Consider the following 23,513-nt stretch of genomic DNA (forward strand, 5'->3'; position numbering starts at 1 on the left):
ATCTTAATCCTTGCAGCAAACCTAGGAAATGGGTACAGCGGTCTGTATTTTAACACATACAGAAGCAATTGGCCCAAGATTACAAACTTAATAATTTGTGAGGCCAAAATTCAGATCAACAATTCAGTCTCACTCCAAAGCGTGTGCTCTTAGTACCTTATTATTTCTCACCACCTCCTAGAGTTAAAATTTAGGGTTTTTCGTCTGCTTTCAGTACATTTTTGTGTGCACTGGCTAACTTAGATAATGTTGGATCCACCCATTGAAATGTTATTCTACACAATGGCTGAAAATACTGTCACTTAAATTAAATTGTTTTTACTATTTTAAAGTGGCTTCAGTTTGAAAAAGATATCGTGGACCAAATGTTCTCCAAATAAATTCACTGTAAATAAGTAATTACCTTTAAAATCAACATGAGGTTTCTATTTACACAGATACTTCCTGAAAACAAGGCAGCAAGTTTTGCAGAACTTAAGTGTGTATGTTTTTTGATACGTGAGAGTTTATCCAACAAAGTGGGAAGTTAAAAGGGACTAAGAAAGGCCAGTATCTCACCTAATTTGAAAGTATATTTCTAGATTAAGGATTTGGTTATTAAAATTTTATGGAGCCTTAAAAATAATTCCCTTATTTTACATTTGAAGAAAAGGATCAGTTATTAACTCAAAAATATATAACTAGACACAGAGAGATACTGGGGGGAAAAGAATCCAGATCATTTGAATCTGATTTAATGTTTATACTATACCCTATTGCCATTCAATTTATCTTAGCCAGAATGTTTATATCTCTCTAATATTTGCAGTGAATTGTTATTCTTACAGGATAGTTTATTAGGTAAAGATTCTTCAAATCACAGTAAATTGTTTATATAAGATAATCATCTTTCTAAGGCTTTGTGAAATTTGCTAGTGTCTATGCTTAGAATAATCTCCATTGCAAAACTGACCAAATAAGGATGTTTCAACATTATGTTTGAAGTACATATAAATAAATAAAACTCTATTAGCAGATATTCTCTTAACCCATTAATAGCCATCAGTTAGTAATGATACAGCTATAATACTGTATTTATTTGTATTATTAGATAGCAGACATGCATTATTTCTAATTTTCAAAACCCCAAAAGGAAGATATTATCCCTGTTATTTTATAAACAGACTTTTAAAGATTAAATAATTTGCTCAAGTTTACCTAGCTAGTAAGAGTTTTTCTCCAGGTTTTCCAGACTCCAAAGTCTATTCTTTTTTACACCCCAAATGTCATTACCATAAAGCATTTATGACGGTTTTCAACTTACCAGAATATTTGAACACCCATAACACCCTGCATGCTGGCTGGGTCAGATAACTATTCGGTTATTTCAATTCCAGGAAGTTTGAACTATTGTAAATAATAATGACTTTTCTAGTATTTCTAGGATTCATCAAAATTCCAGCAACCACCCAAAAATTCAACTCTCTTTTTTCTTGGCTTTCCGTTCAAAAGTTAGTGCTTTAATAATTAGATTTTACATTATCTCTAGGTTTTCAGTGAAGCATAATGGATTTCAGAGAACATTGATGGCTACTAAAATTGGTCTTTATAAGTTACAATGGCAACCTTATCACACTTTTTTTTTTCAAATTTTGTACAGAATAAAACAATTCTGCTTCCTTATGTTATGTTTATTTCCCAGATTTCACCTAAATGTTCTTCCCCGGGGCCATTGCTATTGTGAAACTGTTTTAATGGCCTTCATGGGGGGGGGGGGGGGGCGGGAGGTGAAAATGCTCTAATTGCCTTTGCTAAAAACAAGGGTTTCATATAAATTGAATTTTTCTTTTAGGATAATTGCCATTCACTTTTGTTTTCTATGCCACTGAGTGGGGTTTTGCAGTATCCTCTGTGGACAATTAAAGTGCTGAAGTAGGAGAAGCTAATAATTGCTTTGTGCAGTAATACTGACAACCTCTGCGTGTTTGTCCATCTGTGTTAACAGTACCGATCAGGATGGGATCCTCATAGAGGGGCAGATAATATTTCCACTAAATCTTCGGACAGTGATGTAAGTGATATATCCGCGGTTTCCAGGACTAGCAGTGCTTCTCGTTTCAGTAGCACAAGCTACATGTCCGTCCAATCAGAACGGCCAAGAGGAAACAAGAAAATCAGGTGAGTAAGGGGATTTTGGCAGGAAATTCTTTTCAACATATTTCAGGTCTTTGATTTTCTTTGGGTCAACATAAAATCATTTCCTTCGAAAGGTTAATACGTGTCATGAAGACAGGAAGAACTTCTGAACATACCGCTTTGTATTATATTTTGGTCTATATTCAGACTGCTGGCACAGAGAAGTTTTATAGAACATATAACATTTTTCTTCCTAGACTACTGGCTATGATATCATTAGTTCTTTTTTTCATGTTTGCTATTCAGAAAGTAATTCTGTTACTATTCTGTCTTTACTGAAATGAAAGTGATGGGTAAGTGAAGACTTGGATTTTTTAATGTTCCAAGGAATATGAAAAATGATATTTTGGAGGGCTTTTTACCGAGCTGAATATACTTCCATGATTCAGAATACATAAGAACATTACTTTTTTAGTAGGATGGTCTCCCATTCTCCTGACACCATTATGAGGGCATGGGAAATTCCTCAGCCTCTCAAGAAAATTTGTAAATGTAGCATATGTTACTATAATTCTCACTTATCACCTGACCTATAGATTTGATGGGCACCTAAGCTAATTTATTTCTTTACTCCCATTACATCAGAAAAAAAATCTATAATGGAGACCACCACCTTTATCTGTGCAACTTTGTGACAGGAAAATATGCTATAAAAACAATTATGACTAAGTGTTGCTTACACAGTGCTTGCTTCTGGTATACACTGGAAAGAAAAGTATTCAATGTTTAAAAGATGTAGTTTTTATTTATGTTTTTAGTAGTTTTCATTACATTTCTGTTTTATTTCATGTGCATTTTTTTTTCTTGACTTTTTCTTTCTTGTTTGTGTTTATTTGCATGCCTTCGATTTGTGTTGCTTTCAAAAGGCCAAAGGGAGTAGAAGAGGGAGGGCAAGAAGGGGATAAACACGAAGAGATAGCTCATGAGGAGGAAGAGGTAAAGCAAGAAAGACTTAATGAGAATGAGAAAGGGACAGAGATCACAAAAACAAGTAATAAGGAGAAAAACAGAGAATCAGGAGACGAGGAAAAAGCACAAGATATACCTGAGCAAGGGAAAGAAAAAGAACAGTGGAATAAAGAGGATTTGCAAAGACGATTGTCACAAGATGATGACAGGTAAAATTTGCTTATTTTTGTAGACACTTCCCATTAGTAATGTAGCCTTTTGTCCTAGTTCTAAAGACTATTTTGCCATTTACATTTGGTTTATTTTCTTGTGTTTTATCTATTTAGCTTCTAATACAACTAATTCATATATTGCAAATTATTATCAAATAGATTGACTAATGAAACAGCCTTTAATTTATATCCACTAACTCTGAGGGTCTGGTTTATTCAATTTTCTTTATGACCAGCTGAATCAAATGTAAATTTCCCTTAGTTCTTTTAGCGTTAATTGCTGCATATCTTCTCCATTTGTAGAGTCAAAATTTTTAAAATGAGATTCTGAAGGGCCTGAAAAAACTTAGCCTACTTCATAAAAAATATTATACACTGGAAACAAACTTTTAAAACGATTGGCAAATTTGCTAGTAGAACGTAAGCTTTATTTGGTCTCTGGCTCCCTTGCTTCTTCTTAGTTTTCTGGTGGGTTCTAGCTTAGTTTTGAACACTGAGGAAGATTGCGAATCAGGGGCAGTGCTCTTTGATACTCTGAAAAGAAAGGCTAGATGCCCCAGGGTTTATTAGAAAGCAAACACGTTGGGTTAAGTCCCTGTAAAAATTCAGGCAGCTAGAGAAACTGCCAGAGAAGGAACTTTGGACAGGAAAGAAAGGAGGAAACATAAGCAGCAAGGTATAAAAACAACTATGTTTTCATTTTCATAACACAGGCACCAAGTGAGTCTGAAACTATCTTCACAGTACTGTACTGAAAGTCAGCACAAATACACAGTAAACCTCCTTTTTCTGCCTGAGGAGATGAGGTTTCTGTAATTACATTTCTCAGAGACCAAGAATTGCAAATCATGTCCATCTTAGAGGAGTTTGGGTTTCTAGCTGTCAATCCAGAATTTTATTTGTTAGTACATGGTTGGCTTGATAAACACACCCTGTTATAAGTCAAACTTTGCATTATTATATTTAAACGCAATCTCATTTTGTACGTACTCATGATTAATAAGAAAGATAATTGGGGCAGTTTTTTACCCCATCAGTATACAATTCAGTGGTTTAGTCTATGACACTTCACTTTTTGTCTCAGATTGGTATATTTAATTATATCTGTGATCTATGAAATTTCCTGTATAACAGATATTAAACATAAGAGGGATCCTAAGTTTGGCATGTTGTGATTTGAGTCAAAACTAGTAATTTCAAATCTACTTCATTACTTATCTAATTTTTGATAATTACACTGGTTTGTTAAGAAAGACTTGTTTGGGGGCGCCTGGGTGGCTCAGTCGGTTAAGCGTCCGACTTCAGCTCAGGTCATGATCTCACAGTTTGTGAGTTCGAGCCCCGCGTCGGGCTCTGTGCTGACAGCTCAGAGCCTGGAGCCTGCTTCACATTCTGTGTCTCCATCTCTCTCTCTGCCCCTTCCCTGCTCATGCTCTGTCTCTCTCTGTCTCAAAAATAAATAAACATTAAAAAAAAAAAAAAGACTTGTTTGGCATAGGATAATTTCATCATTAGTTCACAGAGAAAAGTTTCCCAAGGTTCCTTGAAAAATATAGACAGAGAGTTTCCTTTCCTCCAAAAGCAGAGCAAAATGTAGCTCCCTACTGTGTTTCTCTTTCTATGTACTGTGTAGAGGAGAACACACAAGCCCAAAAGTCTAACATGCCTGGCTTGGTGGGCAGGGGTTTGGAGAAGATTTTAACTTTAAATTCTCAATTTTTAATATTACTTTCTCCATCATTTTCTTTAGGGAAAGAGTACATTATTTTGCAGGAGAAAGGGAAAGATGGTATATTCCTAGCAATCTGAGTCGTCAAGGCACCGTACTCAGCTTAAGTGGCTATGTAAGACTTCTGAAACTATAAACTAAAGGGAGCCAGGCTACTGTCTCTAGGGAACATATATTCTATAAGGTGGCACAAAATGTCATCTGCAATTACTTGTAGGAAACATTTGGTGTCACTAATTATTACAACGTAAGATCTTGAATTCGCTTCCATTTCTTAGAATAAAATGAACAATGTTTATTGAGAGGAAATATGTCTCAGTACTCCCAGTAACATTTTGTTTTGGAAGTTGATGAACACAATCCTAGGTTGTTTAAAAAAAAACGTACGAGGGGCGCCTGGGTGGCTCAGTCGGTTAAGCGGCCGACTTCGGCTCAGGTCATGATCTCGCGGTCCGTGAGTTCAAGCCCCGCGTCAGGCTCTGTGCTGACTGCTCGGAGCCTGGAGCCTGTTTCAGATTCTGTGTCTCCCTCTCTCTGACCCTCCCCCGCTCATGTTCTGTCTCTCTCTGTCTCAAAAATAAATAAACGTTAAAAAAAAAAAATTAAAAAAAAACCGTACGAGCTTACACAACATTATTGGAAATAATCTTATTCATAATACACCACTGACATTTTATGCCTTTTAAACAGTAATGCAAGTTTTATACAGGAAAAAAATATGACTTCAGAGTTTAAGTATTTATAACATTGTTAGAACTTAATATTAACACAGCAACTGCAATGAAGCAAATCCATTATAGTTGCTCTTTTCATTACAGTAATTAGATATCATTGCATGATACAGAATTATGTTGTTTGTGGTCTAGTAGTCACATTAGAGGATGTCTTTTCTGAATATACAAGTAGGAAATGAATGGCAAAAAGTAAATTCAAAAAGGTTCATTAAATATTTAAATATAAAATTTTTCAAAGTTGGTTAATAAATATATTCATATTTAGATATTTATACTCATATATGTATGTAAGCCTGATTAAGCCCCTATATCATTAATGATTTTTTGGTAAACTCTAGAGAATACAAAATTATGTTAACCATTGAAAATATTTTTTCTCTATATCTATGTGAGTATGTTCTAAATTTTATATCTCTATACATTTGCTGATTATATACCATATATATGTGGTACGCTGGCTCAGGAAAAAAAAGAAGTTTTCAGAGGCAAGGGGAAATCATTTATTCAACGAAAACTTATTCAGAAAACATCTCAAGCACTGTACTAAAAACTGGGGATAGAAATGAAATTAAGCATTTCTAAATATCTAAGCCTGAGAGTGAATCATTTTCTTAGCCTTGTGTGACTGGACATTTAAGGATAGCTCATATCCAAAAAAAAAATGCCATCAGTATACCTAAACAAATTCACAAGCATATTTGAGGAAGGAATTTGGCACAGAAAGGAGGATATCTTTAATAAATCTGCAATGGAAGATAGAAAAAACAAATACTGAAAAGTATGGTATTAGCAACACCAACAATATTCGTAACTTTACAATCAAATGAGACCCATCTATTCCTCCAGGTTTTGTTCTAAGGATACAAGCCAAAAGAAAAAATTCAAGAAAGTTGTTCCCTATAAATTTTTAGTTTTCTCAGGCATGTCTATAAAGGCTGGAGAATTATAATTTCTCTTTTTAAAGAGAATGTTTTGGGGGTAGGGTCATTTTTTAAAGGAAAAAGTTTGGCATCTATTCAAATATTCATGAAGAGCTGATTTTAAGTGACTTTAGCCATCTAAATTGTCTAGCTAAAAGTTCTTATAACTTTTAGAATGGCAAGCAGGATAAAATACTTGAATTCTCATCCTGACTCTGTCACATTAACCTACCTACTTGGTCTGGGCTTTTTTGCTTGTCAGTTAGAGGAATGGATGATTGACACGCCTTGCCATAGTTTACGTGAACATAGTGCACAGCCACCAGGAAAGTAAGCATCTTCTGTTAGATTGATGACTTGCCTTTATTATCTTGAGCTCAAGAGATCATTGGTTCTGTGACTAACCAACCACTAGTAGAACAAACAGCTCAACGTAAGTTTCCATCATTTGGCAGATGTTTCCAACATTTAGGTGATCAGTATTTAGTACTCCATTGATCAAGCTGACTTTTTCATTTTTCTAGAAGTATGTTTGAGTGCCAACTCATCCCATATGGCGTACTGATGGACTGTGCCATTCTGCTTATGTATTACTGATGTCCTGTGTTTTGTTTTGTTTCTTTCTCATTAAAGCTATCTATCTTCTAGTTAATACTACTGAAATCTTAAAAGCTCCAGTAACTTCTCTGTATATTGATTATGCATGAAAAGGAAACTTTAAAATATGTAAATACCACTCTTAGAATTTTCATTCTGTACGTTGGGGTGGGGCCCAGGAATTTGCATTTTTAAAACAAATACCCCAGGTGGTTATGATGCTATCTATCCTTTCTTTTTGGTTGCTTTTATTTCCTAATGAATTTTAAGATCAGCTTGTCAGTTGGGGGGGGAGGAGCAGCTGAGATATTGACTAGGATTTGTTTAATTGGATTAATTTGGGGTCTATTGCCATTTTAAAATATTATCTTCCAATCTATGAGCATGAGATGTTCCATTTATTTATGTTTTCTTAACTTTCTTTCAATGATGTTTTATAGTTTTCAGTGTATACATCTTGCACTTCTTTTGTTAAATTTATTCTAAGCATTTTTTGGTGCTACTGTAAATGGAATTGTTTATTAATTTCCTTTTAGTACTGTTCATTGCTAATATATAGAAATTCAATTTATTTTTGTATATTGATCTTATATCCTACAGCCTTGCTGCATTTCAGTTATTAGCTCTAAAATATTTTTGGTAATTCCTTAGGATATTCTATATAAGAGATCGTGTCATCTGGGAATAAAGATAGTTTTACTTCTTACTTTCCAATCTAAATGTCTTTTATTTCTTTTTCTTGATTATTTGACCTGGCTAAGACCATCACTACAATGTTAAATAGAAGTGGCTCGTAGGGAGTTCTTAAATAATACTGCCAGGTAGAATTACTGGCGTTAGCTGTAAATTCATTTTTGAGGATATTTTCTCCAGGGCCACTCATCCATTTTAAAAATAGTCCATGGAAAACTTTCTTTTAAAATTCTATGAATATTTCTCCTAAACAATTGATATATCTGCTTTACAGAAAACAAAACAGTGCAGCCCATTGTATGTTCTCTTTACCTAGTCTATCAGGAAGTTCAAGTTCATAGCCAAAATCTAATTCCATTCAATTTCTTGAACTACATTATATTACACATAATAATTGACAACCTCACTTTTGCCTCCTTGTTGAGGCTTTGCTTTTCTACTTCTATTTTACTATAATTTTGAGTTCTGAAACTTTTTGTTGAAACTGCCTCAAGTTATATATGGTACTAAATCTTAACCGTTTTCATATTTTATTGTGTAGACTTTTAGAATTTGACCCCATTCCCATTCTCTTCTTCTTGAAATGCTTTTTTCTCTGAGTTTCTGTAATTGTACACTCCTTTAACTCTGCATTCATCTCTTTGGTCACCTTGGTGTTTTCTGTGAGCTTTCTGTATGCTTTTATGTTGATATTTTCCAGGATGTCATCCTGGGGGTCCCCCCCCCCCTTTTTTACTCTACACAGTCTGTCTTGTCAGTGCACTTCAATTCCATGGCTTCAAGTAGCATCTATATGTTAATGACTTCCAAATCTGTACCTCCAGCCAAGATCTCTTTCTTATTCAACTGCCAGATCCATCCAGTCCTCTTCTGTCCATCTTCTTGTCTGTCCAGGAGACGTACCAAGCTCAACATGTGAAATTAAATTCATCACACCCCTCACCAAACAAGCAACCAAAGTGAATGACCTGCTTTTCCATTTGTACTCTCTTTCCCAGTTCTCGGTACCCATGTTCTCACATTTGCCCAAGTAGCAACCTGCACATCACTCTTTACTAGTCTTTCTCCACTGAACACAATTCCTGGCCTCCAGTCACCAAATCTTATTGATTCTGATGCTAACTCATTTCTGAAATATGTCAATTTCTTCCTAATCCTATTTCCGCTTCCATAAATTAATCTGTTATCTCTTATGAAGATTAGTTTAGTAGGAAATTTTTATCTTTTTGAGCTCATTATGATAATAGCATAAAAAATGAGTAGTCAATTTCTCTGAAGTAGTCCATTTGTGAATTATATACTTTAAAAAGATGAATTTTGGAATTATATCTTTAAAAATGCTCAAAAAAATAGGACGCCTGGGTGGCTCAGTGGGTCAAGCATCTGATTCTTGAGCTCAGAGTCGTGAGCACAAGCCCCATGTTGAGCTCCACGCTGGATGTGAAACCTACTTTAAAAAAAAGAAAAAGAAAAACTCAAAAAATACAAGAGAAAAACCACAAACATTTAAAAATACTCAAAATTATCTGCAAAAAAATGAATCTGTATGTGGCTTCTTCAATAAATGAGTATAGTAGTGATAAATGCAGATGATACACTGTTTTGAGTCTAGTTTGTCAAGCATATTTTCTTCTATTCCATTTCTCCTTCAGAGCTACCTTTCCCTAAAATGTTTATCTCTGTTTTTAAAAAATTCTTGCATACATTTTTCACATCACCACGGTTCTTTTATTTTTTTAAGTTTATTTATTTTTGAGAGAGAGAAAGAGAGAACACAGTAGAGGAGGGGCAGAGAGAGAGGGAGACAGAATCTGAAGCAGACTCCAGGCTATGAGCTGTCAGCACAGAGCCCAAGGGGGGGCTCAAACTCTCCTGCAGTGAGATCATGACCTGAGCCGAAGTCAGACACTCAACCGACTGAGCCATCCAAGCGCCCCCACATCACCAGGGTTCTTAAGATGAATAAAACACAGACGTTATTCTCAGGAAAAGGTAATGATTTTCTGTTCTCTTTTTTTATAGCCCCAAATTTCTCCTTTGCATGTAAATATAAGTGTTGGCCTGAAACTGTGAACTCTATATATATCAAAGACTCTGTTAATCAGTAAATGAGCTATTCTCTTGAGTTAACTGATTGTCCGTCGTATTGTTTTCCATTTGTGGTAAATCTTGGGTGTGTTTATGACTTCACAGTCTCCATAGTAGATTCCTGACAGTGAGAGATTTGAGATTTGATCACATATATGGTCTGAAGGGAAGGAGTGTTTGAAGATAAAGTACTGAAAATGCACAGATTAACTAGAGTGGGACCCTGAAGATGCGGGAGGGGTTTGGGTCAGAAGCATAGATGGATTGGCTCAAACCAGAAAAAAGACAGATAGGAAAATAGGTAAGTTTTTAGATTGGGAGTGGGAAGTGGTCATCACTACCTGATGGTCATAATTTTCTCAAACACATAAGAGGCAGAATATAAAAGTTTGGAGGCTGAATTGGAGATTGGATTTGAAGATTTGGAAGAATTGCTGAAGAAAATAGGAAAAGTAGCAGACAGAGGACAAATTAAAGTGTTGATGAATAGTTCCATAGATCCAACTGAGGGACAAGTCCAAGAGACACCAGCGAGGAGAGTAGTGTGTTCTTTTCTAGCAGAACTGAGCTGATCCAATTGTAGGTACAGAAGTCAGATTGTAGCATTTGTGGAGAATGGGAATTTTGATGGACAGGGCTATTGGAAAAACAGCAATGGAAAGAAATTAAGGTTGTTTATGTAAATGTCAATGCTAGACAAGAAGGAAGAAAAGTCAAGACAGGAACTGATAGACTAGGAGAGTGTAGAGAAATTAAAAAGTTGGAAAACTATACCATTTAGTACAAAAGCAAATTTAGGGAACCGGATGAGTGAGAGGTTTAGAGTATGACACTGAAACTCAAGATTGTGTGGTGAAGCTATTTTATTAGTTAGCAAATTCTAAGACATAGCCATTGGAGCAAGTAGAACAGAGTGATGAAAAGAGTAAAAGGTGAAGGTAAATAGAGATATATAAGTTTTGGAATTATGAAGCAGTTGGCTAGACCTTCTTAATGAATATGTAAGTCTGATAGAATTATGGTAAAATTGAGAATTGAAAAGAAGACCTAGCTAGCTCCTAAAGACTTGAGTGAATGAGTCAATAGCCATGAGGTCACTAGATGATATAAAGAAAGGGGCAGAAAAGGAGAAGTGTATGTTGGCATAGCCAGAAGTCATAAGCTGCAAAAAGATAAGTTAAGCTTTTAAGTCAAAGTAGAAGAGAAACGTTCCCAAAAATGTAATCAGTAGTTAGAAATATTACAACCTATGGGGCGCCTGGGTGGCTCAGTCGGTTAAGCGTCCGACCTCGGCTCAGGTCATGATCTCACGGTCCGTGAGTTCGAGCCTCGCATCGGGCTCTGTGCTGACAGCTCAAAGCCTGGAGCCTGTTTCAGATTCTGTGTCTCCCTCTGTCTCTGACCCTCCCCCGTTCATGCTCTGTCTCTCTCTGTCTCAAAAATAAATAAACATTGAAAAAAAATTTTTAAAAAAAGAAATATTACAATCTATGAAAAAGGATAAGTAATTGTCATTAGAGAGGACTTCAGGGGAAGCAGTATGTCCAAGGCAGTATCAGGTTTTCGTTAAGACAAGATATAGATTGTTTTGGTGACGAGAGTAAAAGGGTTTGGAATGAGTAATAAGAGTATAGCTTTTTCGTGGAGCCACCCGGCTTTTGCTCTGCTGTTGGGGCCACCACATTTTCAGGGTATTCCTTTCAGCTAACACATAGTATTTATCCTTCAGTACCGCATCTCTGTTCTTCGATATGATATCGGAGCTCAGCGTTGATTAACCTTTATTCCCACATCCTACATAAATTTTAAGAGTCTTATAAAATTTAATTGACTTTGTAATGTAATCATTATTAGAAATTTTGTTAGTTTGTATTTCTGTGGTAACTGGTTTACTTTATCCTGTTGTCACCAGAAAATTTTATTCAGAGAGACCCACACAGATTCATTTTTACAAATTTCACGTTGGTTAGAATAGCAATTTAAGGTTATATACATTTAAAATGTCTATTAGCCTTCATTTATATATGGAACTTTTGTTTTCTGGCATTTCCACCATTGATTATAGGTAAATAATGTTTCTATAGACTTGTCTGCTATAATGGATAAAATTAATTTTTATGCTCTTTTTAAACATTTATTTCAAACATTTTCCCCACATGCTGCATGTTAGAGAGTAAAATAAATTTAGTATGAAAGTAGAGAAATAATTACATGGGAATGACTCTCTCCATACAAAATAATAGCAGAAAAAACTGCCACATTAGTTCCCATCATATTTAATATTTGTTTTTACAAGCCCGTAAGGACAATTAATCTACAGCTGTTATTCTTTTCTTTTTAAGTTTATTTATTTATTTTGAGAGAGAGAAAGCGTGAGTGGGGAAGAGGCAGAGAGAGAGAGGGAGAGAGAATCCCAAGCAGGCTCCACACTCAGCACATAGTCCAATCCAGGGCTCGATCTCATGACTGACTTTGAGATATGAATCAAGCCGAAATCAAGAGTCAGACGCTTAACTGACTCAGACACCCAGGTGCCCCTACAGCTGTTATTCTGCATTAAATGCAATATTCAAAGCTAGTGACTCCGAATAGAACTCTAGGTATCCCTCAGGATGAACAAATTTAACATGTAAAAGTTTAATTTTTTTATATTAAATATAACTTGTTGTCAGATTGGTTTCCATACAACACCCAGTGCTCATCCCAACAGGTGCCCTCCTCAATGCCCATCACCCACTTTCCTCTCCCTCCAACCCCCATCAACCCTCCGTTTGTTCTCAGTATTTAAGGGTCTCTTATGGTTTGCCTCCCTCCCCCTCTGTAACTCTTTTTTCCCTCTTCCCCTCCCCCATGGTCTTCTGTTCAGTTTCTCAGGATCCACATATGAGTGAAAACATATGGTATCTGTCCTTCTCTGCCTGACTCATTTCACTTAGCATAATACCCTCCAGTTCCATCCGCATTGCTACAAATGGCCATATTTCATTCTTTCTCATTGCCAAGTAGTATTCCATTGTATGTATAAACCACGTCTTCTTTATCCATTCATCAGGTGGTAGACATTTAGGCTCTTTCCATAATTTGGCTATTGTTGAAAGTGCTGCTATAAACATTGGGGTACAAGTGCCCCTATACATCAACACTCATATTTCTTGGGTAAATTCCTAGCAGTGCTATTGCTGGGTCACAGGGAAGATCTATTTTTAATTTTTTGAGGAACCTCCATGCTGTTTTCCAGAGCAGCTGCACCAGTTTGCATTCCCACCAACAGTGCAAGAGGGTTCCCGTTTCTCCACATCCTTGCCAGCATCTATAGTCTCCTGATTTGTTCATTTTAGCCACTCTGACCGGCATGAGGTGGTATCTGAGTGTGGTTTTGATTTGTATTTCCCTGATGAGGAGCGATGTTGAGCATCTTTTCATGTGTCTGTTGGCCATCTGGATATCTTCTTTGGAAAAGTGTCTATTCATGTCTTCTGCCCATTTCTTCACTAGATTATTTGTTTTTCGGGTGTGGAGTTTGGTCAGTTCTTTATAGATTTTGGATACTAGCCCTTTATCTGATATGTCATTTGCAAATATCTTTTCCCATTCCATCGGTTGCCTTTTAGTTTTGTTGATTGTTTCCTTTGTAGTGCAGAAGCTTTTTATCTTCATGAGGTCCCAATAGTTCATTTTTGCTTTTAATTCCCTTGCCTTTGGAGATGTGTCAAGTAAGAAATTGCTGCGGCTGAGGTCAGAGAGGTGTTTTCCTGCTTTCTCCTCTAGGGTTTTGATGGTTTCCTATGTCACATTCAGGCCCTTCATCCATTTGAGTTTATTTTTGTGAATGGTGTAAGAAAGTGGTCTAGTTTCATTCTTCTGCATGTTACTATCCAGTTCTCCCAGCACCATTTATTAAAGAGAGTCTCTTTTTTCCATTGGATGCTCTTTCCTGCTTTGTCAAAGATTAGTTGGCCATACATTTGTGGGTCTGATTCTGGGGTCTCTCTTCTATTCCATTGGTCTATGTGTCCGTTTTTGTTCCAATACCACACTGTCTTGATGATTACAGCTTTTCAGTCTTCCTATTTTAGCCTTATTTTGACTTCAGCCTTTCACACTTATGGATCTTTCTCCTTACAGGCTCTTGCATTTATACTTCTGTGTATATACGCTCATGTTGATTCTTGTGCCTGAGTTATGGCTTCTTTTCTGTTTATGAGTACTTACCCATCCTTCAATACCCAACTCAAATATAAATTCATCTAAGAAACACCGTCTCTTCTCTTCCTTCACAATTTATCTACTATTTTTTTTTACAAGAACAGTTTCTCTTGTGGTATTCATTTTCCTCTTCTGAATGTAGTTAATTTTGCGTCCATTTAATCTACTATAATTGACCATTGGTTAGTTAGCCTTTTGAGGTAGGTTATCCATCATTTTTATCTTTTTATTGTCTTACCTCCCAGTATCTACAATAACCCACACAAAGTAGACACACAATAAAACTTAGTGTAGGAATATATGAAGAAGTAAGATTGTAATAAAGCAGTGAAAATTTAGTGGTATGAAGGGCTTCCAACATGGTGCTTCTGACCTAGTGCAATACTCAACATGTTAATCTTAGTCTTCTTTGACAGAAGTTTTTATTTTTTATTTTTTTAATTTTTTTTAATGTTTTTATTTATTTTTGCGACAGAGAGAGACAGAACATGAGCAGGGGAGGGCCAGAGAGAGAGGGAGACACAGAATCGGAAGCAGGCTCCAGGCTCTGAGCTGTCAGCACAGAGCCCAACGCGGGGCTCGAACCTACAGACTGTGAGATCATGACCTGAGCCGAAGTCGGACGCTTAACCGACGAGCCACCCAGGCGCCCCTGACAAAAGTTTTTAAATAGTCCAGGAGGTCATTTGTTCCCCAGTGGAAATAAACCTCAATTCAGTGGAATTTACTTCCTAGGAATTTGTTTTATGAGATATTATATTCCATTTTGGACAGATATAGTTGGTGGTGGGTTGGTTTGATGATTTGAATGTGATGAATAGTTATTTCTCTCATCTTTGCAGCTTTCAAGAGGATTTTAGAATTCATTTCAAACTATTCTTTTGGGTACATTAGATGGATGTTAGTTTGTCTGATCTTTAAATACTACCTTAGGGAACCCTTTTGTTATGTTTTCTTATATGTTTTTCTCCCACCCTTGTCAGACTTCATATAGGATTTTTACGTATCAAATAGCGATTATCATTAGGATGACAAAAATAAGGAAACTTGTAAATTAGTCGTCCGAGTCTTCCTATCAAGATATTTTAAGTAGACAGATAGGACAATTTTGAAAAGATACATAAGACTTAATATTGAAGTTGTCTGGAGAGTACTGCGTATTTTCAAAAAAAATCTGTGAATTCACCAACTTACTTTACTATTTCTGTTTATCATGGAGTTTGAATTACTGCTTTGCACGGTGCACCTGTCCTATGCAGAGATATAGTTGTCAGTTTGACACACGGGGGATTCAGCTGGCTTGCTTTGCAGAGTTTGTGAATAAGAACTGTGATGCCATGATACAGTGACTCTTAGTAAGCATCATCATCATTTATCATCATCCAAAGTTTATTTTTAGTATTATAATAAATTACACACAAATCCTCAGAAAATATACATGAAAGATTAATATATAGCATAATGTTAAAACTTAGCTCTGGGGGCGCCTGGGTGGCTTGATCGGTTAAGCGTCCGACTTCAGCTCAGGTCACGATCTCACGGTCCGTGAGTTCGAGCCCCGCGTGGGGCTCTGTGCTGACGGCTCAGAGCCTGCAGCCTGTTTTGGATTCTGTGTCTCCCTCTCTCTCTGCCCCTCCCCTGTTCATGCTCTGTCTCTCTCTGTCTCAAAAATAAATAAATGTTAAAAAAAAAAACAACTTAGTTCTGGATTCAGACAGAACTGGATTGAATCCTGGTTCTGTCAATGCCTAACAATGTAAATGCAGGCAAATAAAAACCACACTTTTCACCATTATTTTGGAGATAATAATAGTAACTTTCTCACGGGGCTGTCCTGAAAGTTCAATAAGAGTATATCCTTACAGCTTTTAACCGAATTCCTCGCATTCCTGGCACATGATAAGCATTTGATAAATGGTAGAGATTACGAAAGAAAGAAAAAGAAAGGAGAGGAAAAATAAATGTAAAAATTCTCACTCTTTTTGGCTTTTTTCAACTGCATATTTCATAGAAACTTTCCTATAACACTTTGACAGATAATTCAGGATTAGGTATATCCATCTTATATTTTGTACAAGAGAAAATAATTTCCAAAATACCAAAAAGATTTCATGATGAGATAACTTCACAAAGTAATATGGTAGAGATTCCTGAAAACGTTTGTAAGGTTTGTTTCATAGTTTGCTATGGTTGACCTTTAACGGTATTGGAGTTTAAGTGGTTTTATTCCTTAAATTGCCATTATTCAAGTATTATTGAGCATCTTCATATGCCAGATCCTCTGCTAAAATGGGGGAAATACTGGTTGACAAGACCTAGTTCTTTTCCTCAAAGAGCTTAAAGTCTAGAGGGGAGATCGAGAAGTAAATAAATGATTATAATAAGTAAAGGTATGAAAAATAACTTTAATATCTGATTTGATAATACTTCCCCTCTTAGCACATCATTTTAATAACCCACTTAATTATTTCATTTAAAGCTCCCTACCAACTTTGAAATATGGAAAATGGAAGTTACAAAAGGTTATCTAAACTGCCCAATATTAAAATAATTTAAACGTCACAGTAGTGACAGAAATTATATCTTTTGACTCAAAGTCTAATGTTCCTCCTACTTCACCATGGAAGTCTTTTCAAACAAATAAATTGAAGCAAGAAGAAGAGACAGGTGACTTTCAGCATTGTACAGATAGGAAAATGTCTACAGAAAAAAAATCCATTATTTCTTATAAGCCTCTAACCATTTAAAAAGTCTTTCTGAATTTATAGCCTAAGAACATATTTGAGAAACTTCGTTAAGCAGTTGTTCTTGATGCGCCTGGGTGGCTCAATTTGTTAAGCATCCGACTCTTGATTTCCGCTCAGGTCATGATCTCATGGTTTTGTGAGATCGAGCCCTGTGTTGGGCTCCGCACTAACAGCATGGAGCCTGCTTGGGATTTTCTTCCTTTCTCTCTGCCAATCTCCCCACTCACATGCACTTTCTCTCTCTCAAAATAAATAAATAAACATTAAAAAAAAAAAACAGTTGTTCTTAGCTCTAATGCAAACCAAACATAAGGCTTTTAAAATCTAAAAACTACAGTAATTAAAACATTCATATTATTTTGCGCTTGGGACTCCTAGGTTCTCCTAATAGTTATTTTTTAAATCTTCCTGCCATGTAAATCTGAAAGGGTCTGTACTTAAAATCAGTTAGCAAGGCAAGATTATGAAGTGTGAATACCTAGAAACATAAAATTGAATCTTTTCAATCATTGCTTTCCAAGTATATTTCCAGAAAATTAACCCCATGAGCTAATGCTTAAAAAATAAATGGTTTTAAGGTCAACAAAGTTGGTAAACCCGTATACATACTATCCTTCTCTTCAAGATTCATAGTCTGTATCAGCTTCTGAGAAGTTCTGTAATAAAGTTGTGTTTAAGCCAACATTTCCTAAACCTTATGATGGATTATTTTAATGTAATACTTTCAAATTTTATTCTGGGAAATATGCTTTAAATTCAATGGCATGCATTCATTTTTCATTCCTAACTTTGGCTTGTATTCTCTCAGTGAAATAAATATTTTTATTCTTGCTGAGCTTAAGCATAGAATTAAGGTGCAAAATTTGGAATGTCCCAGAAGAGATCCTTGGAACTGAGAAAACTTACTAATAGGGATTGATTTTGTCCCTAAAGATGCAGACAGGTGGGACTAGGAAAAGAATTGTAAAATCAACTAGGAACACACAAATCTGACAAAGAGGAAAAGTGTTGTCCAAGGAATCTAAGACTTATCTCTTAAGTAATGACACTAATAGAGGGGATGCATAAAAATAGCTTAAAGAATTCAACAAATGTCATGAGCATTTATAATTTTTGCTGGCCTTTCATGTACATTTTAAAATTTAATGCACCCTGTCTCTTGTTTAGGAAATCACTTCAAACAAAGCAATTCAGTCTTACTATCAAGATGGAGTTGATAGATGGCCCATTTCTACCTTTCTTTCCTTTTCTATCTGCTTGGACTGTTAGTTGCTGACATCAAAGGCTAGTACATATAGCTGTGGAGCGCCATTGATGTCATGTCTACATGTATATACATATGTATATACGTGTGTGTGTGTGTGTGCCACACGCTAGCACATGCTTAGTGGAACTCTCACTTTCCCAATGTCATTCTTTGTGAAGCATTCCGTCTTGCTCTGAACTGAAGGCTTGCTTATTTCTAATTTTCTAGACTTAGAGTTGGCCTTACATTGTTATTTAGTGTAGTCTGTGACTCCCATGGCTAATATTCTAACACACCATTAAACTTTACTATTTCTACTAATTGTTAGAATACACCCTCTTCGTTAAAAGAATTAATTACACATATTATATAGGAGACACAAGAAAATTCTCTTATGTTTAAGGATATATATTCATCAAGGTCTGTCAATATAACAAGTGAATATTATAAGGGAGATATTTATAGACTCACTTTAAATTCAATATGTAACTACTTCATTGTCCAATTATACTTTCAAAGTCTTCACCACTTTATTGTTATCATTCTTTTAATAAATAGCACTGTTATTCCATATATTTACAGAATACTGGTTAAAAACAAATTTTACGTGACTCATACAAATATGTATTTACATATTAATGTGCAATGTGGTATATCCATACATCATATGTATGTTATATATATATATATATCTGTGCGTACATGTGTGCATGTGCATATCCTGAGGTATTGATAGTATACTTGAGAGACTGATAGAGCAGATCTGATTAGTTACATTTTGAGGTGAGGATTCTCCCGGTTTAGGATTCTTATGCTGCTCTAATGAAATAAATGTAGAATTTAGGTTTGACCTGTACAAAATAAGAAGAATCTGTGATTTAGGCATACTTCTCACAGAGCACAGTCATATTTAGGGGATACTAAAATCTTAGCTTCATGGTAGCAGAGTTTTCATCTGTCTTAGCACTGCCTTCAACACTGCCTAGCTTAGTGCAGGTCTTCAACAAATATTTGTTGAAGAATGAATAGATGGATCAATGCCTACCTACCTATTTCAGTAATTTTTTAAAATGTGGCTTTTCATTAAAGCCATTGAACTTAGATAATGAATGGGAAAGATAATTCTAAAGTATAAAGACTTTTAAATACCAAATAATTAGTTGGGGCGCCTGGGTGGCTCAGTCGGTGAAGCATCCGACTTCGGCTCAGGTCATGATCTCACAGTCCATGAGTTCGAGCCCCATGTGGGGCTCTGTGCTGAGAGCTCAGAGCCTAGAGCCTGCTTCAGATTCTGTGTCTCCCTCTCTCTGACCCTCCCCCGTTCATGTTCTCTCTCTCTCTCTCTCTCAAAAATAAATAAACATTAAAAAAAATTTAAATACCAAATAATTAGATTAAATTGAATGCCTTTTCCCACTAATCCTTGAAGTGCTATGAAATATTTAATCACCAGATTACCTCTTCTTGATTATCATTTTTCTTATTAGTGACTCATTCTTAAAATTTTAATGTAGTGCTTCTCTCTTTTTTCTCCCAAGTTTTTATTGAAATTCCAGTTAGTTATCATACAGTGTAATATTAGTTTCATGTGTACGATTTAATGATTCATCACTTCCATACAACGCCCATCACAATTGCCCTCCTAAATCCTCATCACCCATTAGACCTTCCTCACACCCACCTCCCCTTCAGCAAGCCTCATTTTGTTCTCTTTGGTTAAGAGTCTGCTTTATGGTTTGCCTCTCTCTTTTTCCCCCCTATGTTCATCTGTTTTGTTTCTTAAGTTCCACATATGATTGGAATCATATGGTATTTGTTTTTCTCTAACTTATTTCACTTAGTATAACGCTTTCTAGCTCCATCCACATCATTGCAAATGACAAGATTTCATTCTTATTTATGGCTGAGTAATATTCCATTATATATATGAACTATTTCTTCTTTATCCATTCATTAGTTGATGGACATTTGGGCTCTTTCCATATTTTGGCCATTGTTGATAGTGCTGCTATAAACATTGAGGTTCACGTATCCCTTCAAATCAGCATTTTTGTATCCTTTGAGTAATACCTAGTAATTGTAGTACTTCTCTTTTATAGTTCTACTATTTCATGCAGAAAGCCATAGACCATTACTGGAAGGGACTTCAGTTCTCTGTTTCTCTGAACTAAAGTAAGACTACTGTATCAGTGGTTCCCAAACCAAGCTCATAAGCAAATTGCCAGGGGAGTTTTTTAAAAACATCAATTCTCTGACCTTGACATGAAAATCGTGGGTTTCAGTATATCTAGATGTGATGATCAGTAACCCTATACAATATCACTGATAGTTGATTGTTCAATCTGCATGAAGAATTCAGACTTTTTTACCTTATGAGGTAATCCATTATATTTTTGGACACTTGTAACTATTAGACTTTTTTAAATTGAGCCAAACACCTGCCTATAACTTTAAAAAAAACTGTTCACTGTCTTAACCTGAGAGCGATTATAAAGGTGTTTGCTTTGTAATTGTCCTTTAATTGAACATCTGTCTATACACTCCTTTGTATTTGTAGTATATTTCAGAAGTTCAAGAACACAAAAACTGAATTGGAAGGGAGAGTTGTATCGGGGACTATTACCTCAGAATTGAACCAAGTTATATTTGACCCACAGGGTGTGTGTGTGTGTGTGCGCGCACGCACACACACATATGCACACCGTGTGTGTGTGTAAAATATACTTTTAATTATTTTATTTTAATGTAATTAATTTGTTTTAATTAATTATATAATAATTATTTACCTTTAAGACAAAAAAATAACACATATACCTAAGAAGAATTCTATCTTTAAATAGTATTTATTCAAATTAAAGGTTTGTCATGTTCTGCCAATCTCTACTACATTTATATCTGCATTTCACTTGCTATGTACAGATTGTTTTACCCTTTGAAGTCATTCCACAATTGGCTAGTACATCAATATAGCATGGATCCTGTATTGAAGGATGCAAATAGCTTCAAAATCATGAAAGTTTACCTCTTTAGCACAATTTGAAAACATTTTGTTTGTAGCAATGATACGGAATAAAACAGAGAAAAGGAAGGTGAAAAGTGAAGAAAAGAACAGGAAGGTATTGAAGGAATTAGTTAATATATTTTCTTGGGGCGCCTGGGTGGCTCAGTCAGTTAAGCATCTGACTTCGGCTCAGGTCAGGATCTCACAGTTCATGGGTTCGAGCCCCATGTCAGGTTTTGTGCTGACAGCTCAGAGCCTGGAGTCTGCTTCAGATTCTGTGTCTCTTTCTCTCTCAGCTCCTCCCCTACTCAAGCTCTGTGTCTCTCTGTCTCTCAAAAATAAATAAACGTTAAAAATTTTTTTAATATATATTTTCTTTAAGAGATCTATAAGTTGTGCTATAAAACATGTTTATTAGTCTTTTAGATAAAATCAAATCTAGTCAGTAGTATTTAAGCCCCTCAGAAATTTGCTCATAATTCTTAATAGCTAATATTTCTGTTAGCCAAAGTAAGACTCTTCTAGAACCTCATCACTTATTTTGAAATATCTTACAATTTCATTTTTCTGAATTGATGGATTAGGTATCCATGCCCTAATCATCAACAGAGTTCCCGTGGAGAATGATAGACTAAAAATTCAGTATTCTTGCAGTGCTTTTATTCAACTTTTTTCTCTGTTTAAAATTCTCATTTACATAAGTTATAAGAAAAATATTTAAGCTCCAATAGCTTTTTAACTTGTATTGAAGAATTGCAAATTTTTTAACACTAATAACTATGAGAACACCTGTGAGTCAATGTTTCTTTTGAATTGAAAATAACTAGATGCATTGTCTCAGAATATTACTCCATAATAGTTTTAATAACTATTCTGCATGACAAAATGTAACAGCAGTGCTCTGAAGCTGACTATAAATATATTTAAATTTGCATTCAATTTATCATAAATCTTAAAATATAATGTTAATAATGGTGGTTAAATTCTTAAGCTTTTAGCAAAATAAATTGCATAGGAATAACAGCTGCCCTCATTTCTTTTTACTTCAAAAACAGTTGTCTATTCAAGAAAGTGTTTTGTTCACAAAGTCAAGGATAAAGTTTCTTCAGTGCTAGATTGACACTATCATGCTCAATGTCTCTACTGAGTCATTAAATATTTCTGGTTTCAGGATTTTCATATTTATAAGGAAAATCACATGCAAAGAAATACCTTAATGATCTTTTAGATGGTTCAGTGAGAAGGAGGCTAGGATTTTTAACTTTATTAGAATAAAATCTTGATTGTTCCTAACAATACAGAAACAATAGCTCTCTGTATCTGGTATTGACCAACTATAAACTAACTAGAATTGTTATTAACTATATTTTACTCCCATGCTTTACCAGAATAGGAAAGTGACCATAGAAACTGCCCATGCCAAGATCACTGAGATTCTTTTAAATACAACTTTTGATGGAATTTTCTCCAGACTCATTAAGTTTGATTTCTATGACTCCTACAGTAACAGTGTTCTAATACCAGTCTGGGGATCTCAAATTCGAAGTCTTAAAGAGTCCAAGCAGGTAATATAAGTGATTAAAATCAGGTTTGAGGACTGGGTAATATGGGAACTGTGGTCCACTGGAGAGCACATGTTCACTTTAAATGGGAAAAGTGCTGCTCAGCTCCAGCTGGTCCTTTCCATACAAGAAGCCAGGCGATATTGCCAGATGGGATGTTTCAGGAGACCCAAACCCCTAATACTTATATTAACTTCGTAAACAACTCTTCTGACTAAATAAAGTATATCAGTAGGCCAGATTCACCCGGAGGGCTACTGGTTTGCATCTGAAAGTGTAATCATTCTTTGGAGTAATGACCCTGAGTTACTAAAAGTTCCAAATGATTTAAAAAAAAAAAAAAAAGGAATAAATATAGTATGAAATACTCTTCATATTGTTCTAAGTCAGAAAACTGCTCGTATGTTTTAGAACATTCCTTAATAATGTCGGTACAAACAGATAAATCAGAATATTACATTTCTAAAATATTCTTGTAAATGACTACCTAGATAGGCCAATATAAATAAATTGATTAATTGATCGATCAATCGATAGAGAGATGTTAGAAACAAATTGAACTTTGGCTCTGTCTCCTTTTCCTTGAATAACAAGCATAATAATAAGATGTTATATGGAATTGTTGTATAGACTACTATAAAGCCCTTGACAGGAGTGAAGCTAATTCTAGAAATGCTAAATAAGTATAAATAAG

General features: G+C 35.3%; 1 protein-coding gene across 49 annotated transcripts in view; it reads left to right on the forward strand.

The window, feature by feature from the left end:
• RIMS2 (regulating synaptic membrane exocytosis 2) overlaps positions 1 to 23,513 on the forward strand; it is a 602,465-nt gene that overhangs the window by 468,170 nt on the left and 110,782 nt on the right. For 17 of the 49 annotated variants that reach the window (XM_060611071.3, XM_060611073.3, XM_060611075.3 and 14 more), the window contains 2 exons: positions 1,985 to 2,157; positions 3,042 to 3,293. The exons of 16 other annotated variants lie outside the window; for them this stretch is intronic. In XM_060611071.3, coding sequence (XP_060467054.2) covers positions 1,985 to 2,157; positions 3,042 to 3,293 — 425 coding nt within the window. The remainder of the gene's footprint in view (positions 1 to 1,984; positions 2,158 to 3,041; positions 3,294 to 23,513) is intronic. 16 more of the 49 variants (XM_060611087.3, XM_060611089.3, XM_060611091.3 and 13 more) reach the window with 1 other exon arrangement.

This window comes from Panthera onca, chromosome F2, assembly GCF_046562875.1.
Source record: "Panthera onca isolate mPanOnc1 chromosome F2, mPanOnc1 haplotype 2, whole genome shotgun sequence".
Taxonomy (NCBI): Eukaryota; Metazoa; Chordata; class Mammalia; order Carnivora; family Felidae; genus Panthera; species Panthera onca.